A 23,962-nucleotide genomic window follows, 5' to 3' on the forward strand; every position below is an offset into this window, starting at 1 on the left:
TGGTTCATAAGGCAGGAAGGAGGCCAAACTCAACTGGGCAACAGCTGACAGTGTGAGTGTGTGTATGTGTTTATGCATACAGTGTGCTCTGCTATTAGACAGACAGATGGCGCCATCTAGTGACTGAAATCACATAAAAGAAATAAACAAAATCTAATTCAAAACCACACAATTAGAATGAGGAAAACCACTGTATGGTTAGTATAAAACAACAAGGAAGCCCCTTCACAAGGAAAGAAATGTTATGTTTTTTTTGCCAAATTTTTGATTACACTTAAGACTAGCACATATTAATTATAATAATGCAATGTTAGCAATGTAAATGCAAAGGTTCTAACAACAAAAAAGAGATTTAAAGATTAAGTGCAGCATAGATTATATTTAGAGTATTTAAACTATCACTCAACTGAAGCTAGTAACTTAACAACTAAATGTTCATTTGTAGTTATTTACAAACCTTTAATCAAAGAAGATTGTAATTTTTACTAAAAGGAGTTAACCTACTTGACATGCCAAAAGTATGACAATGCATGAACTGAAAACAATGCTATAGGTATCAAACTTGTTGAACCTGCTAAATGAGAAATAGGATTCAACACTATGTTGAAGATTTGAGCTATAGGCTAGGCTATAGACACTCTTCTGCAGTTAATAGGCTTATTAACTATATTGCATCATCAGGTATAACTTTTAACACTGCACTTAAGGTGAAGTGGAGTAAGCCATGGCTGACAACTTTTGAGTTCAACTTGGAGCGAGAATTCCCCTCAGTGTGTTTGGTGGGGTGGTTATTTGAGGTTGTTTATGTATGTATGTATGTATGAAAGAAAGTAGCTCTATATATATGTGTGTGTGCGTGTATGTGTATGTATATATATATGCAAATGAGAACGTTAACCCTGGGTTTAGCGACATACTGTGTGAACGTCAGTTTAGTAATACCCCGGATTAACTGTTAACCCCCGGTAAAACCATGGGCAGCCTGAAAAATAAACAATATATAATCCAAGATTCCATCTGGGTTTTAGAAAGACCCAAGGTTAACTATTTCAGGTGTGAAATGACTATTGACTAAATGAAAAATTAAAACTGTGTACAATTATGGGCCAGCCAATATACCGTTTATCAAACCCTAAACACTAGTAATTAATTTTAAAAAATAGCACAAAATGAATCTTGCCACATTGCGATAATTTTTTCACTGTATATAAGCCTTAAACTCATTTACTGAGTGAATTCTTTACAGAGAATGCTGTATTTATTTTCCTGTTGTTTGCCATATCTGCTTATGCCAAATCTGGAAAATGTGTGCAATGAAACTGACCAGGAATTCAGCCCTGTGTGGAAATCACTGAGCCAAGCACGGGACATATCTGATGATGGGACACTTAGTGATGGAAGAGAAAAAAAACCTGCTGCTCTGTAGGAAGTCTGTAAAATACCGTCGAATACAAATCAGCCGATTAGCTTTAGTGTGCTAAATCGCCATCGATCCGTACCTGCTTAGGGGCATTTCTTAAATCTATTACATCTAAAATGTTTTTATGTAAAAGGCAAAAGTGAATCAAAAAATTAACAAGGATGAAAATAGAGAAGAGAATTTAATTACAAAAGAGCCCAAATCACATCTAATCAAATGCAATTACAAAAAGGGAAGGAATGAAAGGCACATTTCAGAAATCATTTAAATTATGTACATTAAATATTGATACAGTGACACTTCATGCATTTCAGTTTGACAATATTTGACAGCATCAATAATCAGTGAATGTATTTCAAAGAATACCATGTCATCAACGCCGTCATACACACCCCTTAAATGTTCAAGTTGGAAATCTGAGAATGCTGATATTGGATCCATATACCTCAAGATGGCTTGCTGTTTTCACAGCACATTAAACTGTTACCATTACACAATGCAGAATCACACCCATTGTTAAAAAAAATAAATAAATGTGCAGGTTGAGACTCGCAAAACCTCAGTTAACATGCTGAGTAACACTAAACGCAGAAGCACATCTACATTTGGAACCAACATTGTGTGGGAAAGTTTAGTCTCTAAAAATGTAATTCCTTTTATTTATGCAAAAAATCTTGAAATGGTACAATGAGTGGTCAGGAGTGTCGCCATGTCATAAAATACCATGTTTTGCTGTTGTAGTTTCTAAACCCTAAAAATCAAAGTGCATCTCTTACATATGCTGGTATTTGGCAGAATCATACAAACGGAATCCGTGAATTTATCACACTTATCCCAGAATTCACATCTGAAATCAATACCCAGTACAGTCCCGGACAGTATAGTAATAAAAGAAAGACAAAGAAAAGAACAGAACAAAAACGCAAGGATATTTGAAAGAAAACATTTAAAAAAACAACATAATATATATCGTAATTTGACAGTACACCTAAAAAAAAAAAAAAAAAGACAAATTCATAGTCCAAACAATATAATAGTCCCATAAATTAGCAAACATCTTTCAGGCCTTTCAGTGTTGGTGGATTTGAAATGAGGGGCAATCTTTTTCAATATTAATTATTAACACACGTCAACTCAGACAAGAGTTTCAAACCCCTAAAAATTATGCATAAGTAACTTTGGCACAAAACACAGTTTTGACCTGCCGCCACAAAACGATTTATGACCTTCCAAGAAATTTCCAAGAAGATCTATTTGGTCATATCAGTCCAAAATCTAGTTTAAACCTACACATTCCACTTAATCTTGGGAAAAGGCATCCAAGCATCCTGACTAGGTCCTCTCATGGTTGTAGAAAATGACAACAAAATCATTCAACAACCATTTTGGCGGAAATAATTGGTGGATTGTCTTCATCATATTATATTTCTGGCAGTATCAAACACCCCCAGACATTCATTCATCTGTTGAAAGAAGCAGGAAAGAAAAGCTATTAAAAAGCAGGTCAGACAAGATGCCATCTAAGGTATAGATTTCCAACATCACAGAACAAAGTCTGAAGCTGAGCAGAGACCGAGCGTTATTTATGTCAATATTTGACTATATGATAGGATAATCTAGTGTTTGACTACCTTCTCAAAGATTTCGCTTCGTAAACAGTGGTATCGTCCTCGTCGCTTTCCAGGTGGGCCATTTCCATTGTGTCGTCGTAGTTTGACAGGAGCCCGTATTTCTTCCTCTGAACACCTGATTTCTTCAGACTGGAATGAGAGCGCAAATCGGAGACAATAAACACTTGAAGAAACAAACTAAAAATAGAATTAATCTATTCACCTTCTTATTTATATATTTATTAGCAAACTATGACTTAAATGTCTGCCCCTAAAGTAAATACGTTGTTAGTAATAGTTAGAGTGACCAAATGTCCTTTTTCCATGAAATGTTTTGGCTGGGATCTTTAAATTGCCTAAAATATCCAGGGTTTGGTTTTGTTTTCCTATTGTTTACATACTTGCTGAAGGTAATGACTGAAAAGTAGTTTGACCAATAGTGTGCAGGCATTGTATACTTTTGACCAATCGTGGCGTGCAAGAAGGCGGGATCTATACAGAACGTCAAAGCAATAAAAATAAGCATACATATAATGTATGAGGACCATAAAGACTAAATCAATAGGAAGAAGGAAAAAAAAGGCAAAACCTGGACAGGTACTGTAAAAAGAGAACATATGGCCACTTTAGTAATAGTCGATTAACTCGATTGCTGACTCTGCTGGTCATGTGACACATATCGGCGCCCATGACGGGGCGACCCGCTCCACGTAGAATAAAACAGCCTTTTCAACCAGGTTGATGGCTCTAGACTCAAATTAAGTGAGTGTATGTTCCATTAAAAAAAAACGTTTACAGCTAATTAAAATGTGTTACACAATTGAATATCTAGCGCACCTTAAAAACAGGTGCGTTTAAAGGTCCATCGTGCAGCTCTTTGGGAATTATAGCTTATTTTGTCCCACTACTACTAAAACAAAACTTTAAAAACAAAATAAAACTTTATTTAGCCCAGATAGTCTTGCTCGGGGTCAAATAACAGGTTATATGACTTAATCCTCAAAGATTCTTACCATGACAAACGCTGCATTTTGTATCACTGTCTAAGTATAAGCATCATATACAATGAACATACTGTCTAGGAACACGTTTAATACAAAACCTCACTTGACGTGATTTCCAGATGACTTACCGGACAGCTCTCACTAAGAAATACAGAACTCCGATGGCCGTGATCCCGATCAGAACATACAGAGCCCTGTTTATCATCGCGCCGTCCAGATTGAAGCTCATTTTTGAGCTGGCGGTGGTGACATGTTTCCGAGGCGCTTCTGTAACGTTACTGATGCTGGAAGTGCTCTTGAGTGCGGGTGGTTTAGTGGCGGTGGTCATATTGCTCGTGCCATCGGCGAGAGAAACAGCCCACAAAGTCCAAACCAGAGGGAGCAGTCTTAAATGTGTCATGGTAGCTTGCGTTCGTGATTTTTAAAGACAAGAGAAGACCCACACACTATGAAGTTCGCTTTACCGACAGAATCCAGTTCCTCTTCCTGATCGAAGACGACAGCGCAAGTAGTGTTACGGTAAATTGTGTCCTGAGGGGAATCAACAACAACGTGATGAGGTTCCCCTCTGAGGGAATGGACGCGTTTAATGTAACTCTTCTTTTCCATTGTGTTATTTAGAAAATATGGCTATTGTGATCATTTTACTGCTTGAATCATATTCTAAGCAACAGCTGCTAGCAGAGTAGAGCCGTTGAAAACATAACCTTACTCTCGAGTCTGATTTGTGCGTCGATGCAAAACGCGACGCTAGCGTTCCCACAACTTAGCTTTGTCCAATGAACGCTCGCGTGCTTGTGTTTCTGTAATAATCCTGCGTGTGTTTCAGCTGTTCTTCATTTATTGACACAAGAATAAACGTCACGGACACAGACTTGAGTAAACAAATATTTATTGAAGGTAAAAAGTACAACTAGGAATGTCACGAAGAACAAGATAAAGACTGAAAACTGTAATCCTGATTTTAACCATTTTATATTGAACTGTATTTTTGCATGATGATGGTCCATAGCTGTAATCAAAATATACACGTTTTTAACGGATATAAAAACCCATAACTTTTAACATTGTGATACAAAAATAGTATTTACACCTCATCTGTCCACTATAAGAAAAAGCACTTTATAATCTAAGGCAGATGTTGTATATTGAGGGTTTTCAATGTTGTGCAAGGATGCATAATCAGGGTTTATCCAGCCACTGTAAAGAACCAACAATATGATAGAAACGTTTTTCTACATCCAAGGAGCATTTGGATTTCTTTAAAGCGCCACCTCTATTTTTTTATTATTTTTTTTTAGATTGGTCCCACACAAATAGTAAAACATGTAACAAAGGGGAAAAAACATCATACACAGAACCTAATGTAAAATTAAAAATAGTAAAATAACAATCCACTATGACACATTGCTGAGAATATGATATAAACAAAAAAAGATTTGATTTTCTTTATATCATCTGGTCCGAATGCCAAATATAGGCCATCCTCGGGCCTTTATAAAACTCTTCTGAAAGCTAATGCAGCTGACGTCACAAGGATGGACTGCTCTCAGTCAACAAAGACATTATTTTAAAAAGGCACTTGTCAGATTTCATTTTTTTTTTTTTTTTTTTTTCAGGTTGTTGAATAAAGGCCTAGCTCTTTTTACAGAGGTCACTAAAGGCCATCTGTTAAGACTGGCATTTTGTGACGTGCACAATTCAGCAGGTGTGCTGATTATCAGTTATATCTAGCGGCCGTCCTAATTCACCTGAACGGTTTCCATTGCACCGTTCTCTACAGAAAAGCGGATGTAAGCCCCTCTGAGAGGACCTGTTTGTACACGCCGCTTGTCGTGAGGCTAAAAGGTGTCAGGATGTCCCTTACGAAGGTACATGGAGGAAAGGCTTTGGTATTAAGCTGTAGTGTACACACAGGTACATGAATACATAAAATACACGGGGCATTAAGAACAGCTTAAATAATCTACTATATCACACAACAACATGAAGCCTGACGCTAAACATCTACGCAAATTACAGGACAAACAATAAAGGACAGCGGTTAATGATCCGCTGACCACAGCCAACATGCAATGGCCCACAGTATAAAAACAATACAAATCTAGACAACACTATTGGATTTATACACAAACGATTGCATAAATTTGAAGGAGGAAATGCCTGTAAACATTCTATGACTAAAGATATAGTATAAATGCTAAAGCTAGAGGATATGATGAGTATAACCTAACCGGGAGATACGTAATGCAAAGGCGCAGAGTTGTAGGCCTGTACCATCAGCCTGATGAAATAATAACCCATGTCTCGTAGAAATATGAATGTTTGGCCCAGAGGGTACGGAATGGACTATAAACTGCAGATTTGCAAACATTAGATGCAGATGTTTGACTGAGGTTCTGGAGATCTGAAGCAGTAAGGCACAAATGGTACGAATGGAATCAAAGGCCTGTAGTGGTTCATCTCTGCTTCTACAGAAATCATTTTCAGAAGCCTGAAATAGGCTGAAAGTGACAGATGGAGTGATGCATGAAGTTTTTGGGCCCCGACTAATAATACAGCTGTTCTAAAACCTTGAGAAAAAATATATATATTTATATATATGTAAATATCCACTAAAAATGCCTCTTAAATAAAATAATGGAATGATGGAAGTGAGCCTTGTGATTAAGACCCATTAAGGTTTAAAATGACCACCCTTTCTAGACTGTATTTGTCTCAAATGATGGACTTGGAGAAAGAAACCCTAAGATGGTGATTTTCTCCGAGATCATGGTTGTGGAACTGGATGAGGGACTCGATCGCTTCCTCCACTGAACCCATCTGAATGAGAGCCATCTTGCGATCCTTCCTGAAAGTTGATGAATTTGTTAGTATTTCTTGTGGATACACTGATATAGAATTTATGAGCTGACAAATTCAGTAATCACAACAGACTGTTGTAGCCAATTTTAACTCAAAATGACCAGGTAACAAAAGTAAAAACCCTTTACTAAATATTAAAAGCCATTCACTAAATTAAAAAATAAATTAACTAATAATAAAAAGTAAACTAACTAAATATGTAGACTTCATAATGCATATAAGTGATCTGACTTTTTAAAAAAAATTTCTGACAAATTATGTGTTCCATTTAATCATTTATGAAAATTATTACAGTAAAAGGCAAAAATGACATTAAGAAATGACACAACAGCGTAAGATAATTAAAAAAAAAAAAATTAAAAATGACATTTGATATAGAAATGAATTACATTTCTGCCGATAATAAAATATTAAATACTAATAACAATATCAAATAACAATAAATCATTGTTAATCATTATTATTATTATTAATAAATCATTCAATGATACATTTTCTGTAAAATTCTGTAAAATAAAATTTCTGTCTTATATATATATATATATATCCAAATGTGCACAAAAGTTTTAAACACACACATATCAGTTACTGGCTGCAATGCCACTACCAGTATCAATAATTTCAAATTATGTTATACTACATAAAAGTCACAGTATGATAATGCCACAAACTGCACACACTTACTGAAAGAACTTGAAGTTCTTGACAAGAGCACCATTGCTAGCAAAGAGCACCTTGAGCTCATCTTCAACAACCGAGGGCCTAAAACAGAGGCAAAGTTATACGTGAGATATTTGGGTTTTTAAATTCAAAGAAAAACAAGACGCTGATGTGTATAAACTCACGGGATGTTAGACAGGTGCAGGGTAGATGAGGGAGGAAAGATGTTGGAGTAGTTTTTGGAGCCTGGCTTCTTGAAGCGATGGAGAGGAGAGCTGCTGTAGTCTTTGGTGAGACCCTGGTCCTCATGTCCCTCCCGTGGCATCTGGACAGTCGTGTGTTTGGACAGCGTGATGCGCAGAGGCCTGCCGTACAACTTCTGCCCGTTTAGATGGCTCATTGCTGAAATATGAATGTATACATATAGAAATAAATAAATACTGAACTACAAATCAAATGAAATATAAAGTATGCATCATTCTGCTCCCAAGTTTCCCATAACATCAATCAGTATACTGTGAAAACAAATTTGGGTGCTAGCATCTGCTAAACACTGGGACATTTATGAATAAGTTTGGGCGTTGAAGCACAGCTAATATTAATCAACAAAACTGCTGTAAAACACAGCATGACCGATAGCCCTCTGGTTTCCTTTGTTTGTTCATTGTGAATCATTGTTGTAGTGGTTTAATAAAAAAAAATAATTAAAAAAAAGTACAATCTGATTATGAAATATGCAGAGACTGAAGACATAATAACACTTCCAATAAGCGAATATAGTGAGTAGCCAGTTATTGCAGTGTCACTCAGTGACATTTTTTGAAAGAAATTAATACTTTTATTCAGCAAGAATGCAAAAAAAAAAAAATGACAGAGAAGACTTTTTACATCGTTACAAATAAAGAAAATAAAATGCTGCTCTTTTGAACTTTCTATTCAATGATCCTGAAAAATGTAAGCAGCACAATTTTCAACATAAATAAATATTAATAATGATTTATATATATATATATATATATATATATATATATATATATATATATATATATATATATATATATATATATATATATATAGCGACACTGAAATTACATAAATTACTTTTTTATATTAATACAAAAACAGTTGTTTTATATTGTAGTAATATTTAATAATATTGCTGTTTTACTACACTTTTTAATCAAATAAATTCAGCCTTGGTAAGCATAAGAGACTTATTTTAAAAACATTGTAAAAATTCATACTGGCACAAACTCTTAAATGGTGGTGCATATATAAATTGTCCACTCGTTCTGCAAATTGTAATAATTTTAAGGCTGTTTACCAAGCTGAGCCTGTGTCCCATCAGACATCTGTACGAGAGCGTTCTCCTTCTTATTGAACATAATTTTCACTCTCAATACATCCCCATATACACCTACAAAGAGAGACAGTATGATGTCAGATACAAATATGCAGTACATAATGATCAGACACACCTCATCAAAACCAGCTTGAGCTATAAAACAACTTCAGTTCACAATCAAGATACTCCATTATATCACACCATCACATGCTCTTCAAGGTACAAAAAAAATATATATTTACATAAAATTATCACTAGTGTCCAACAAGGGTTTATTCAAGCGGAAGGGAACTTGCTTTAAGAAAAGACTGAAAAAATCTTAGTTTAGAAAAAAAAATTGTTAAGAGAAGAGTTCAAAAAGTTCAGAAAACTGCAACGTGTGTTTAGTTTGTTTTTCGATCTCCTGAGGAACAGGTTCAACGGATTGACTGTAATAAGAATCGAAAGATAAAAAGTTGAGGGGATGAAAATGTTTTAACCCAAAAAAGAATAAACTTATAAAACAGCAGGAGTCTTGACTATTAACCAAGTATTTTAAACAGCTTTTCTTCCACAGACATGCAATAAAAAAGGTAAAAGTGGAACAGTTTTCAAAAGCATGCAACATTTTATGAGGCGCCAATTTGCTTTGTTCCGTCATTAAAAAGCTGCAGCCTTCCATCTGCGTTCAAAGGAAGCGCCACTGTCCAGGGAAAGCTGCAGCTTTTCATGACGCGTCTCATCTCACCACACCAAATACTGCAGAAAACAAGCGAGGCACTCAAAGAATCGGGCCTCACAGATGCCTTGTGAGGAAATCAAATCAAATTAAAAGACCAGAACAAACGAGTGACAAAAAAAGATGCTAAAGGATGACATACCGAAGAGAATAAAGAGGCAGTGGGGCGTAACTCTCTTTAAAGGACAGCAGAAGGGGGCAGCGGAGGAGGAAGAGACAGGTAAAGATCGGAGGCAGAGTGGAGGTTCAACATATCCGAGGCAGCGAGGCAGTTCCACGGGAAATGGCGAAAAACGATGGTTGGATCATGAAGATGGTTAATGGATTGGGAGCGGAGAGAGAGGGGAGGGAGTGGGGGGGATAGAAGAGAGAGATGTTTGTGTGTTTAAAGACATGTTGTGTGTGTGTGTGTGTGTGTGTGTGTGTGTGAGAGAGAGATTGTGGGATGATGTTGAATCGTGTAATTGTTCATACAGATCAGATGAGTAGAGAGACATATGGTGCGTGCAGCCAGATGGCAAAGGAGAACGAGGTTTCCAAAACAAAAAAAGAGCAATGGGATGAGGGGAACGGGTAGGGAGAGAAATAGGAGAAAAAAAAAGGAGGTAAAAAAAACAAGGTCAGTATACATAAAGAAATACAAAATATAGTGCTAAAGTTAACAAAGAAACTTCACCAGCATAACACGCTAATCTTTAGCAATTAGTTACTGTAGTAAACAATGCGCTCATGTCAATGTGTAAACGCACTTTCCGATGGTCTGTTTTACAAAGCAATACAAATAAAAGAACAGACCAACAGAAAATGCAATTTGGCTATTTTACTGTGGTAATATTTGGAGGAGATGAGTGGAATGTGAAGTAAAGCAGCAACATATTCAAATGGAAGCAACAAGAAGAATGAAGCTCAACTGAATGGCATAATTTTATGCAAAACCTGAGGATGTTAGAGGAAGAAATGACACAATGCACTGTAGAAGGGGTGAGGACACTTGAGCGAATAAAGAGGAGTAGCTTCGGTTAATGGACACTTAATAAGCAACGGGCTTTTTGTCCCGTGCACTGCAATTACTGAGGGACAACAGATCATATATGCACTAAATTTAAAGGAACATTCAGCAGAATTGCAGCAGTAACAACATCAGTCTATAACATCCATTGTACTGTTAATTTGACTCAGTTAAACTGGCTACTTGCCATTGTTTTAATATATAATGTAAAAAACAAAAATGTTTGTCCACTAAGTTTTTGCTGTGGTGCAACTGCTTTAATTTAAATAAAATATTAATATTAAATTAAGTATTAATATTCATACTAGTATTTTTACAACATAATATAAATTATACTTTAATATTTTTTCTGACATTGCCGTTGTTTCAATTTAAATTATTAAAATTTATAGTACTACACATTATTACATTGCATTTTATTTTATAAATTGTTTCAAAAAGCGTATTCCACCATATTTATTTTGTGGTGCCATTGCCATGTGTCATTTTTTTTATTAAAAATATTTATACCAATATTTATGTTGTGGTGCCATTGCTAATGTTTTAATTTTAAATTAAATACAAAAAAAAAAAAAATATTTTGTTTCAATAAAAGCGTTCCATTTAGTTTTGCTGTGTTACCATTGCTTTCATTTAAATCATTACTATTTAAACCAATATTGTTACATTATATTATAAAAACATACATTAAAACGTAAAATATAAAAAAGTGTGTAGAGAATCAACTACTCTACATTTGAAACAACTGATGCATTTCTCATTCATTAAAAAATTAAAGAATAATCAAATCTAAGGATTATTAAGAACATAATGGCACAATAGTAACATCAGCCATCCAACAACAACAAAAATCTTCAAAGACCTAATATTTAAAGACATCTTGAGCACTTTCTAGGTCTGTCAGAGACTGAGAACTGCTAACCTCAGGGTTCAGGTTGCTGACCAGCATGACGCAGTGTGTGCCGGGGAGGGCGGGGAAGCCCAGTCTGCTCGCAGCCGCAGCGGCCGCCGCTGCCCCAGGAATGGTCAGCGAGGCGAGGGCTCCGGGAACCCCAGGTATTGTCAACCCTGTTCAGGATGGATTCAGTTTTATGCTATACAAGACACGAAATACAGAAGGCATTAGAGTCGAGCTGTGCGCCGTTGTACCTGCAGCCTGCTGGATAGCGAAAGCCTGAGGGAAGGCGTGTGCTCCTGGGTATGGTGCGGCAGAGATGATCCCGGGAGTAGCTGCAAAATACCAGGACGTTTAGACTTTCGAAAAGAGGCAGAATGGGAATGTGGTTAAGGAAAGAGTGTGCCGATTTGTACCGAAAGCAGCCATAGCGTGATGTTCAATAGCGTGATGGCTGTCCCCAGTTGGCAGGTCCGGGCGAGTGTAGTCACGGCTCTTGTCATTATTATATTTGACGTTTAAGCTGGTAAGTTTGGAAAAGCTGATGCGCAAGGTACAGCAGCCATTGTAGATGTTCTGTCCATCTAGAGCCTGAGGAAAGAGAGATTTTATTAAAAACTGTGCCACAGACATATCAAAATCTAGACTTTCATCTTCTTTCACAGTTTGTGAAGTACCGCAAGTCAAGTCACCTATTTCTACAGCTGTTTATAGCATACAGATTGTGTCAAAGCAGCTTCAGCGATAAACAGCAGAATCAATTCAGATTTTGCTGTAAAACAGCTCTAAAGTGTTGGTTCAGTTCAGATAGGGCTGCATGAAGAATTATATTTTAATCTTTGATCACAATTTCTGTTTTCTCGATTTTTTTAACAATCATCTGCGATATTTGCCCACTGGTTATTTATCCCAAAGTTGTATCATTTTTTCATGATTCGCAGTGCTTTTTCAGAAATAGATACATTTTCTGCTCATGGGTTCACTTAATCCTCTCAACTTGGCAACCCAGGCACTCTCTGATGAAAAACAAAGCCTAAAACAAAATTTGTCATTAGAGATTATGACTGATAGATGGCGCTACTCACCAGCTTGGCATGTTGTGCCGTCAGGCCATCAGCAAACTGGAGGAGAGCTTGAAACTGGTTGTTTTTAGTGAAAGTGATCACTTTTAGCACAGTGCCAAACTTCGAGAAGATCTGTTGAGGAACCAAACATATTTTAGTATCGAACAACCATAACTGCCAACAGTTAAAGGCATAGTTCACACAAAAATGAAAATTCAGTCATCATTTACTTACTTTTATGTCATTCCAAATCTTCACAAAACAAATACAGATATTTTAATGAAACCTAAGAGGTTTCTGTCCTTCCATTGAAAGTCCAGATAACCAAAATGCTTATGAAGGCATCGTTTGAGCTTATGCACTTACCAGATGTGGTGTGCTCATGGTATGCGTGTCTATTAATTGTTTCGATGTAAATAAAAAACTACATTTAATCTGTTCATCATATATAGCAATCGCATTTGATTAAACCACTTAATTCCTATTTATTCATTTCACGACAACTTTATGAACTTTTTGAATCTTTTAAGGACAGAAATGTCTCAGGTCTCATTGAAAATGTTGGTAACACTTTACTTACAGCCTTTTTATATAACGCATTATAAAAGTAATTTGAATGCATTAACTATGCCTTGTAATGTAATTTATAATGCACTGTATGATCTCATGAATAATTGTAACAACAGTTACAATTAAAACACATGACAACGAACCTTCATATATTATAATTAATTTTAACTTTGGTTATTATTATTGAAAATGCATTACAACTTACATTACAAATACCTGTATAATGCATTATACATAAAGACTTTAAAGTGATAACCAAAATTAACCAAAGCCTTATGCCTTAGAGTGGGCAAATGATGACAATTTAAATTTTTCGGTGAACTATCCCTTTAGTAAGAAAGGATCTAGAGCAAGTGTATACCTGGTGCAGGACATCTAGGGTCACAGGGTAGAAGAGGTTTTCAACGATGACCCTCAGGACAGGGCTGGGGCCAGTCAAACCAGATGGGTCAACGGCACCAAGAGTCATGCTACCTGTCTGGACAGCATTCACCGCCTGCAGTGCTGCCTGTGCCCTCTGTAGACACCAAAAATCACACATATTATATTTAAATGACCATTTTTGTATTGCACTTTATTGATTTTACACGTATGCATCCATATGCACATTCTTATGTCTGAAGAAGCATGAGTGAAATTTGTAGACTGCTTATTTTGAACAAAACTGATTACGGAGTAAACACCGTAAGCTACGTTTTTGTGTTTACTCAAACAGAACGAAGCAAAGTAAATTAAGTAATCCTCCAAATGAGCGCTGATGGGCTACAGCTGTGGAATTCACTGCTAAAGGCCTTTAGTGGCATATAAACTGTTTAGAGAGGAAAACGGGCAGTGTGGAAAATGTGGCAACAAAAAAACAAGATGCGCAGAAGAGAGCAAATCAGACTCTCCGCTTGTATCAATCATCCAGTGCACAGCTGCTGCAAATAACTCATCGTTATAAAATTCGGCTGTCTTTATTTACGTAAAAACATTTACAAATGAATCAATATGTCAGAAATGTGGAATGAAGCCACATGCAGCCCTGTACGTGGTGCATGTGCTGGCTGAGAGAATTTGAAGCACATACCACTTGGTTCGGTGAGTTGTCTGTTTTTAGCTCTTTGTGGTTTGAGTACTGCATGAAGATGGGATGATTTCTGATGACGGGCGTTACGGAGGAGTAGTAAGTAACCATCGTCTGGGCTGCTTCTTCAGTATTCATTTCCAAGAAAGCCTGCACAAAAATGCAGATCATGCAATTTGACTTAAGCCCGGAAAATGCTCCACGCAAGCACATGAACACAAAGACTTCTAGCTAAACAAACAGCTTCACAGAAATGACCTATACTTTAATGTTTTTTAAGTCTTTTTTTGTTCACCAAGATGGCATTTATTTGGTCAAAAATCTAGTAAAAAAGAAAAGTAATATTGTGAAATATTATTCTTTTAAATGAATGGATTTTCTATTTTAATATTTTAAAATGTAATTCATTACATAATTCTAATAATTATCACCATCATCATTACTCAAGTCTTCAGCATTACATGATCCTTCAGAAATCATTTTAATATGCTGATTTGCTGCTCAAGAAACAGTTCTAATGATAAACTTTTGTGATGCTTAATATATATTTGTGGAAACAGTTATATAGATTTATATAAATATAAACACTTTTTTCCCCCAAGTTTTTCAAAAGAACAATTTATTGGATATATATTTTTTTTTTTTTAACTAAAATTATAAATATCTTCACTGTCACTGTTGATCAACATATAATGCATCATTGCTGAATAAAAGTATTCATTTTTCAAAAATGCTACTTTTGTTAGTCTCGATATATTATAGTTTTTATTAATAGTATGATTTAGTTTGTTTTATATTTAATTTATTTTTGTCATTTCATTCGTTTTTATGTCTATCGTTTTCAATATTTTTATTTATTTTATTTCAAATAATAAATGTTTTTTTATGGTTTTAGTTATCTGTCATAACCTTGATTTGTTATAGTACAACACATTCTTAACAAGACACTCACAAACAATATGTCAACATGTTGCTAAGCTAAACACATTTTACTCAATACAAAACATCCAAGCACACAAATACTGGGGACTGTGGTAATATTTTCAAGTATATGTACAGCATTTACTACATGAAATTTTGGTGGACAGCTAGGTTAAGTCAACTTGTCTTCTTTCTCGAGCTAATTCTAAGAGTGTCATAAATGGAGAGGGAATGATACCTGGTTCTTTCCCTTCAGCATGAGAAGATTGGTGACTTTGCCAAAGGGAAGGCCAAGGGAGATGACCTCCGCTTCGTTGATGTCATTGGGCAGCTTCCGGACATGTATAACTCTGGACGGGACGGCAGGACTTCTGATGTCGCCTTTGAACTTCTTGCTGTCGTTGCCGTTGGCTGTGTGGAAAGCAGATGATCAGGGTGGATTGCTGGGACAAAACTAAACACATTTAGCAAGGAAATAATGAGTCAAGAGCAAACAGATCCTACCTGCTGAGCTCATGATATAGGGCCCGCTGGAAACACAGGAGAACAGCTCGTCAGATCCTCTCTGAAGAAAAAAAAAAAGAGAAAAGCTCCAGGTCAAACAGGTTTCAGTCAGTTTTATGAAGTTTAGACAGTCAGTTCTGAGATTTACAAACAGAACACTTGAAGTAAAGAGGAAAAAAACTATGGTAGACTAATCCAACCTTTAGCCGGAATGCCAACAACAACCAGTAAAGGAAAGAATGATAGTGGGATGTCCAAATAAGGACAAGTTTACATCAGAAAACTCTGAACGCAGGAAATGGACAATGTTGCATTCAATTTTCCTGTGCCTTTAGGGTGGGTGGGGTCAGAGATCAACCACAAGACATCCCCCACCAGAAACCTATGAAGCAAGATCTCTGTAGACCACGGGGAGAGGGGCGGTTTTACATTTCCGGGTCATCAATCAGGAGGAATGAGTGTGCCGACTGAATCTTGAATTTGCTCTTTCACACTTTCCTTTGTTTTAAAGGAGGACAGAAGAACGTCTACGTGAAGGACAAGGACATTTATACAACTAAACCGCTGTGCATGGTATCAAACGCCACATTTCAACCCAGCTTAAAAGAATTCACTCAAAAAAATGGAAAATCATCTTTTACTCTCTAAAACCTGTACGAGTTTGAACATAACAGCAGATATTTTGAAGAACGTGGGTAACCAGACAGTTTCTGGTTCACATTGACTTGGTGTCAGCTGGGACCAGCAACTGAATGGTTACCCATATTCTTAAAAATATCAAAATATCTGCTTCTGTGTTCAGCAGCAGAAGAAATTCATAGAGGTTTGGAACAACTATCCCATTAAACCAAGATTACATGTGACTAACAAAAGTAATAAATCACAGTTCTGCAAATAACATGCGTCTTTGTCCCATTTAATTAGGACAATCAAACGCAAATGTTTGTTCTGATTGTCCATATTCCGAGCGCAGACAGTTGAGACAAACAAAGCAACAGAGGATGGCTGGATTGAGATTGTGTGTATGACTAAAGCAAGAGTGAATTAAGTGTATTCAGCAGAAACTCCATGCAACCACACAGGCCTGCCCACCACATATTAAAATTCCACAGTCAAACGACTCAATGAGAACCACATGTAAACCAGAGGGGGGTGGCTACACAACAAACTAAGCTAAGAAACAATCGTTTAAAGGGTTACTGCAAAACAAGCTAAACTGGGAACTTAAAGCTTTTACAGAAACCTTGTTTACAGCTCTGCTCAGTTGCCTGTTTCCATAAACTGCCAATGAATTGACAACAAGCCTGCGATGTTTATAGCAATACTGCTAAATTATCATTTGAGCAGCAGGACTACTATTCTAGTCAAATGAATTTCTGGTTTTGTGTTACCCACAGAATTAGAGAAGTTTTTGGTTACATTTGCTTTGTTCAATGTAACCAGTAATTTGCAGACAGGTACACTGTATGCATATTGTAATGTGTGTTATTTCTTCCGAATATAAAAATAGATTACCTTCTAACATTCAGTTAAATCGTAAAAACATCTTGAGAAAATCTCAATACAAGTATCCTTATTTCATAATAATCTTTCATTATAATAATGTACATTATAATGGTGTGATGCCTAAATTACCATTTAAAACATTGAAAAATGCCATGAATTAAGATTTTTTTCCTTGGTTTTTGTTTAATTGTGGTCAACGTTTTAACCATATTAAAACAAGGGAACAAATTACTACAATATGGTCACAATTTCACTACATTAAAACTAGGGAATAAATTTGCACAACTTCACTAAAATGAGGGAATTGATGAATAAAATGTGAACAAATTCTTAATTTGGGGCCACAATATCCATTTGTGTGGCTCTTATTTTTAGTCGCTCTTTATTTTGAATTAATTTAATATCAGCCATAGCATTAAACAATTATCATCTTATCTGTTTCCCAGTGCACAAAGTAGTGCATCACAACAAAAACACAATTGTGACCCTGGACCACAAAAGTTTTAAGTCGCTGGGGTGTATTTGTAGCAATAGCCAAAAATACATTGTATGGGTCAAAATTATACATTTTTCTTTTATGCCAAAAATCATTAGGATATTAAGTAAAGATCATGTTCCATGAATATATTTTGTACATTTCTTACCGTAAATATATCAAAACTTCATTTTTGATTAGTAATATGCATTGCTAATAACTTCATTTGGACAACTTTAAAGTCGATTTTCTCAATATTTTGAGTTGTTTGCTCCCTCAGATTCCAGATTTTCAAATAGTTGTATCTCGACCAAATATTGTCCTATCATAACAAAGCATACATCAATGGAAAGCTTATTTATTCAGCTTTCAGATCATGTATAAATCTCAATTTGGAAAAATGTACACTTAAGACTGGTTTTGTGGTCCAGGGTCACAATTTTCCATGTTTTAACAAATTGAAATTATTTTCTATGGTGACAGAATTTCCACTGATAGATTTTAACTTGCACTGGATCTGGAACATTCCTCAAAACTTCTAGATAGTGTCAGACAACACTGTCTCAGTGCATTAAACAAAGTTCATTGAGCATGACAAACACAAACATTCAATGTGTTAACTTTTTCTGGGTGCGGCATGATGGGATACTTGGTTAAACAGATTAAAGGGTGTGAAAGAGAGGGGGAGGGGCGAAGACTGCAACAATTCACAACAAACCAAAAAAAAAGGGAAAAAAAGAAAATGGGGCTGTTAACACAGCAGCTCCAATTGTAATGCGCTCACCATGGAGACCTTGTGCCTGCGCTGCAGGTAACTGAAACCCAACCCAGAACTGAATACACAAGACCATTATCTCCATACGCCCAGGTGTGCCTTTCACCCACAATTACTGTTCAAACTTGAGCCATTTACCACACTAACCATACAGGTTATGAGCACTGATCCAGACTTCAGATTTACGTAATTATAGCAATAGTAATTGTCCATGTACGAACTCTATACAGACTTTAACATATAAAAATCTGGACACTACAAACTCTGAGATTGGATTTAAAATAGTTGCATTTTTCTGTATAAAGTATCTGAGTAAAATAGGGCATTTGATGAGAAACTGTGATTTTCTTCTTTGGAACTGACTGAATTGTGAAACAGATAAGAACTGAGCTTGATTGAATGCAAGTTTGCCAAAACAAACCTTCGAAATAGCTGTTTGGCTATTGGTTAACATTATTGTGGCCTAGGTGATGTCATCAGATAAGGAAAGTTGTTTTAGTGGATGTTGCATTTACATTTTGATCAAATATATTAAATAGTAGAATAGCATGCACCAATCAATCATTCACAAAAAACCGAACAGAGAAGAGGCAAAAATGTCATGATTTCATGTTAACTGGTAACACAGGAAAGCTTCAGATTCTCCATCTAACAAGATTACAATCCACAATTATAGTTCTAGTTAAAACAAGCTGGGACTATTGCTAACCGTCGGCTTGCTAACCAGCACCTGTGACCCACAAGCTATCAACCTGCATTCTTCACGAGATACAGAGAACAAGAAAGAGAGACTGATAGCATCAAGCGAACCCCCATGTGACCCATTAGCACCTCCCCCAGCCATCTTCCCTCTGATCAGCACTGCTGAACAAACACAAGAGCTACATGTGTGTGCTGAGTGATGAGGCAAACATATTTGCATTTGATGAATAGACTGCATTCATCTCGTCATATCAACAGCCAAAACCAATCTCTGAGGAATGTCTCCGAAATGGGTTCAATCATTAGGCTGAGGTAGAAAGTGCACCAAAACAATAAAATGCTTGTCACCTGAAGATCATCTAACAGTCAGAACATCTGACGACCAATTTTAAGACATTAAATTACAACAGAATATCTACTTTTCTTAATTAATGCCTTTGATCGTGCATGAATTTTCAGTGCATTTTAAACATTATTATATTACGAATTTGCAGTTTAAATTAGCCAAATACATGAGGATGATAAGCTTCCTGTGTCACCAGTTAACATGAAATCAACAGCGACCTTTTTTGTGAATGACTGCTGCATGCTATTCCACTCTTTTATTTTCATCAAAATGTAAATGCAATATGCTCTAAAATGACTTTTTTCTTTGCTGATGGCATCACTTAGGCCACAGTAATTTTAAGGTTTGTTTTGTTTTAGCAAACCTTTATTCAAATCAAGCTCACTTGTAGTTGGTTTCACAATTCAATCAATTCCCAGTGTATACAATCAAGCCCTAGCCTACACCTTTTCTAATTAAATCTCCTATTTCACTCAGAAATGTCATGTTACAAAAGTAAAATGAGTTCTGAATGGAGTTTCATGCTGTCTGTATCCTGTAATTGATCTGAACCTGTGACGTAATACAGAAAAATGTCCAAAACTAACCTCTCAGAGTCAAAATTTTCAATTAGCATTCAACTCTTAAAACAGTGCCCATCTCTGTACCGTGGTAATTCTCAGACAAATGCAGTACCTGTAGGTTTCATGCTGACCCAAAGCATGCAAGTAACTAACCTAAATGAACCTCATGAATCAGGCTTTTGTTCTACATCCTGTGGGTCCCTCCTCACTAGCCACATACCACAGGAAATAATCTTTAATGAGGGAATGAGTGGGAGTGTTCATGTTGTGGCCTCGTGAAGGCTGATCCAGGCAGCAAGTTAAGGATTTCTTAACTATGTGTTTCACAACAGCCAAATATTATGAACCAGAATTTGTTTTTGAAATTAAACGATAACTTTAAGTTAATAAAAAGTTCAGGATGCACAATGTGGCATGGCACAATGCCATAGTGCTTGTTCAAACAAATCTCTGATTCACTTTGAAATGATTCAGCCCCTTATTGCCAGGATGAATCATGTCTGAAGGAGCGATAGCACAAGGTGTGGAAGACACAAAGGCCCTGCAAATTCTCAATACAGAGTCCCGGCACACAAACAGTTAAAGGAAGATAAGCGAAACAATCTGCTCTTATTCAACCAACCCAAGCTGTACAGCACATGTAGTCGTAGTGACCGAAGGACTTAAAATAAGATTCTTACCTTTGTACCAACTGCAATATCGTGAACGACGCTGCAAAAGAAAAGAGAAATGGAAAACAAAACAAAAATCAGAGCAGGAAACCATAAACAAAATGCATGAAATTGGAAAAGAAAAACCATGCACTTGTCTAAAATACTCCCAATGAAACAAAAGGTAAAGAAAAACATTACATGCAAAGATGTCTATTATGTAATTTAAGCATCCAGCCCATTTCGTAAAATTAATATCCTCAACCTAAATATTAACCGTAATTCATATTAAAGTGGGGCTAATGAGTCTAATATTTCATTTGGCTCATGTTGGTTAGATGTTTTTCCCATTAAAGGAATAAGCAGATTGCAGCTAGACAGCGTAATCTAGTTCCTTCCCACAGATCTCCCTTAGAGCAAGAAATATGAGTGGTATTTTGGGTCAGTCTATGGTTGAAGATTAACCCCCACATCCTGTTTCACATGAACTCTCAGTAAACGCAATACCAGAATCTCTCCTCTGGCTCGGGTCTTCGAAAAGCCCTCATATCAAAGTGGCGCAGCATGAAAGCTTTTATGTTTGAAACAATGGAAAGAAAAAGAAACCGAGTGTACCAAAACAAAGTCCTGATACATCTTCCCCAAGAGGGAAAAAAATCTTCATGCAAATAGGTGTGAGAGCTCAAACGAGGGGGCCCTATGGACCGGGTCATTTTTCACAATACCTGGGGTGTGGTTTTAGATTCTGTGTATCATCTTACATGGTGCATGTCCAGTGCGTCTGTCTGGTTCATTCGGGTCTATCAAAGAGACTCACTGGCCAACCATTTACCATGTTAACCACAGTTTCCACCACGTTACAGTAGGCACGACAGTAATGTTTACCGCTATGTGGTATTAGCCACCACTAGGTTGCTATTCAGCAAATAGGGACTAAAACTTCTCAAATGTAAATATTCCTTTAGTTTAGGATATGCGATGGGGTGTGTCAAACTCAAGAAGTTGAATTCCCTATAAGCCGTTTTATTTTCCATGTAGTTTTATTTATATTTGGTTTGCCGTTTTGTAACCCAAAATTACCAAGTCTAAATACCTTAAAACCCATAATTTTGCAACACTCTAGCAATAAACCTCAATTGAACAACTTAAAAAAAGGACTTGAGCTTCTAATAATTAAAAAAAAAAAAAGTCAAGGTACACCAATGTGAGTCATATTCAGGAAATTAAAATGGCTAAAATGACTACTGTGTTTTGGTGGAAACTATGGCAACCATGACGGTTTTTGTAAGCGAAGCACCTTAGTATGCTAATATTTGACTAATATAAATAAAATGTAATCTGTGGGAGGGTAATAAAGAAAATAAAAACACCAGCTCTGAGCTGTAAAATTTCAGATGGACTTACTCTAATTCTGCGTAACTTGATCCCAGAGGATACAATTCAGTCTCTAGGCGGCTGCACAGGGAAAAAGATGTCAATGCCATCACACAACCTAACTATTCAATTTACTTATGCTCATTTTACTAATAGTTTTCTGGTTAGAAAGCATAACACAACTTTTGGGGCTTGTTTCCCTATATTTGTGAGTTTTAAAGAATGTTGTTCTTTACTCTTTCTTCTTAAACTTTTATCACTGCATATACGATGCAACAAGTCCTCTCGATGAAAATCTACCTAGTTTTGCAAAAAAAAAAACTGCCTTATTTACGCTGCAACACAAACGGTGATTTACGTCGTACTAATAAAAACAGGCAAACTTGGAAAAAAACAAAATGTGATTAACAAAGCTGCGAGCATCAGACAGAAACCTGATTCACGGGAAAACTACGGGTTTGCAACTGGTGATGAGAGCGCTAGCGCTGTCCAATCAAACAAACAAAAAATGCATTACAGTTGATAAAGATAAGGTTTTATTCGTTCAAGGCTTAACGCCCGGTCAGCTCAATTTATTTTCCATTCATAATAACGTAGCATCACTTACCCGTCCATTGCACACCGAGGAACAGCAGCTCTGATCCGCAACTTTGTTGCTTGGCTGAGTTTTCTTAAAGCGCTACAAAATGGCGGAGTGCGTTGAGCGGAGCCTCAGCGATGAGCTCGGTGATTGGTCAAGCCTGGACAACAGTGGGAGTGTGAGACACGATGAGGATTGTGATTGGATAAGAGGAGTTGAAAGCAAAGGGCGGTTACAGTTGAGGAGGGAGAAACTGCGTGTCGCGCATCCTAGTATTGTTCTGCGTCTTTGAAAAACGGACTAGTCACTTAGTAAACCGCCAAACCGGGTTTTTTTGTTCAAGCAAAGCATTAGCATGTTATTTTGTCAGTGAAACAGTAACTTTACTTAATGAAATAAATGTATGATATCTAATATATTTATGATATATTACTATGACTCTAATAGAATACACTTTTTCATAGTTCCTAGTCTCTTAAAAGAGTCCTCAGTGTATAATAGTACCTTTTAGACACAACAACAACAACAAACTGAAAGTTAATATAACCAGCTCCATGAATATTTCAGGTTGCAGTGGTAGCAGAGATCCATTATGTCTGACTAGGGACTTGATTGCTGTTTCCACAACATACAATAATAATAGTGTTTATGTAAATAAAATGCATGAAGGTTTCAGCATCACTGATACTGGCCAAAGTGGACCAATGATGAAGGACAACTTCATCTAGTGCATTTCAGACCAGACAAGACAAATACAAATAAATAAATAAAAATAAAAAAACCTATGGCCCTTTTTGTTGTTACACATTGTAGACACAGTCTCCTGATCAGACCCTTATGTAGTTGGATTGCTGTCAGTTAGATTTAAGTGCCTCTGGCATCAAAGGCCCCATGATCCCCTTGATGTCTCTCGAGTGAGACGGAGTCTCTTGTGACCACCTGGCTGAGGAGAGTTTTTACTGTCATTTCACTCTGTTCATAGACAAAATAGTTTTGGTTTGGTGAAACCATCTTGTATCCAAGAAAATGGATACTATGAAAAAAGGTTTCTTTTATAGAAATCAAGGTGATATGGCATATGTGACATGAACTAAAATGACAGTTTCAATGGAAACTGTTTCAGTGTAAAAGTTTTCAATGTCTTCTCCAGAAGGACTATGGGACATGGAGATCTTTGGAATCAGGTATCATCATCATCATCAATAATTACCTGTTCGTCACACTCAGGAAATTACTTTTCCCCTGTGCAGCACCTGCTTAAATCTAAATAATAGATGGGGGGCCACAACAGAAACTGAGACTCATTGTCTCCAAGGTAGCCAACTGAAGGCATCACATGA

General features: G+C 36.4%; 2 protein-coding genes across 5 annotated transcripts; both read right to left on the bottom strand.

Annotated features, from left to right (window-relative positions):
• Window positions 1-1,582: 1,582 nt before the first annotated feature.
• fam174c (family with sequence similarity 174 member C) lies at window positions 1,583-4,827 on the bottom strand. 2 transcript variants are annotated; one of them, XM_058791198.1, is made up of 3 exons: window positions 4,163-4,827; window positions 3,052-3,180; window positions 1,583-2,883 (listed from the first exon to the last, which is right to left on the bottom strand). In XM_058791198.1, the coding sequence occupies exons 1-3, from the start codon at window positions 4,432-4,434 to the stop codon at window positions 2,880-2,882; spliced, it is 405 nt and encodes a 134-aa protein (XP_058647181.1). In that variant the 5' UTR covers window positions 4,435-4,827; the 3' UTR covers window positions 1,583-2,879. The 2 variants fall into 2 exon arrangements, with proteins under 2 accessions (XP_058647181.1, XP_058647182.1); XM_058791199.1 differs by lacking the exon at window positions 1,583-2,883 and having other exon boundaries at window positions 3,048-3,180.
• Window positions 4,828-4,909: 82 nt separating this feature from the next.
• ptbp1b (polypyrimidine tract binding protein 1b) lies at window positions 4,910-22,735 on the bottom strand. 3 transcript variants are annotated; one of them, XM_058791192.1, is made up of 16 exons: window positions 22,650-22,726; window positions 22,073-22,123; window positions 20,699-20,729; window positions 15,652-15,712; window positions 15,386-15,558; window positions 14,230-14,376; window positions 13,522-13,677; window positions 12,612-12,722; window positions 11,943-12,117; window positions 11,781-11,861; window positions 11,554-11,699; window positions 9,765-9,798; window positions 8,884-8,976; window positions 7,745-7,961; window positions 7,584-7,661; window positions 4,910-6,885 (listed from the first exon to the last, which is right to left on the bottom strand). In XM_058791192.1, the coding sequence occupies exons 1-16, from the start codon at window positions 22,655-22,657 to the stop codon at window positions 6,753-6,755; spliced, it is 1,695 nt and encodes a 564-aa protein (XP_058647175.1). In that variant the 5' UTR covers window positions 22,658-22,726; the 3' UTR covers window positions 4,910-6,752. The 3 variants fall into 3 exon arrangements, with proteins under 3 accessions (XP_058647175.1, XP_058647176.1, XP_058647177.1); XM_058791193.1 differs by lacking the exon at window positions 22,073-22,123 and having other exon boundaries at window positions 22,650-22,735; XM_058791194.1 differs by lacking the exons at window positions 20,699-20,729; window positions 22,073-22,123; window positions 22,650-22,726 and adding an exon at window positions 20,131-20,190.
• Window positions 22,736-23,962: the final 1,227 nt, after the last annotated feature.

Source organism: Onychostoma macrolepis, chromosome 11 (assembly GCF_012432095.1).
Source record: "Onychostoma macrolepis isolate SWU-2019 chromosome 11, ASM1243209v1, whole genome shotgun sequence".
In the NCBI taxonomy this organism is placed as follows: Eukaryota; Metazoa; Chordata; class Actinopteri; order Cypriniformes; family Cyprinidae; genus Onychostoma; species Onychostoma macrolepis.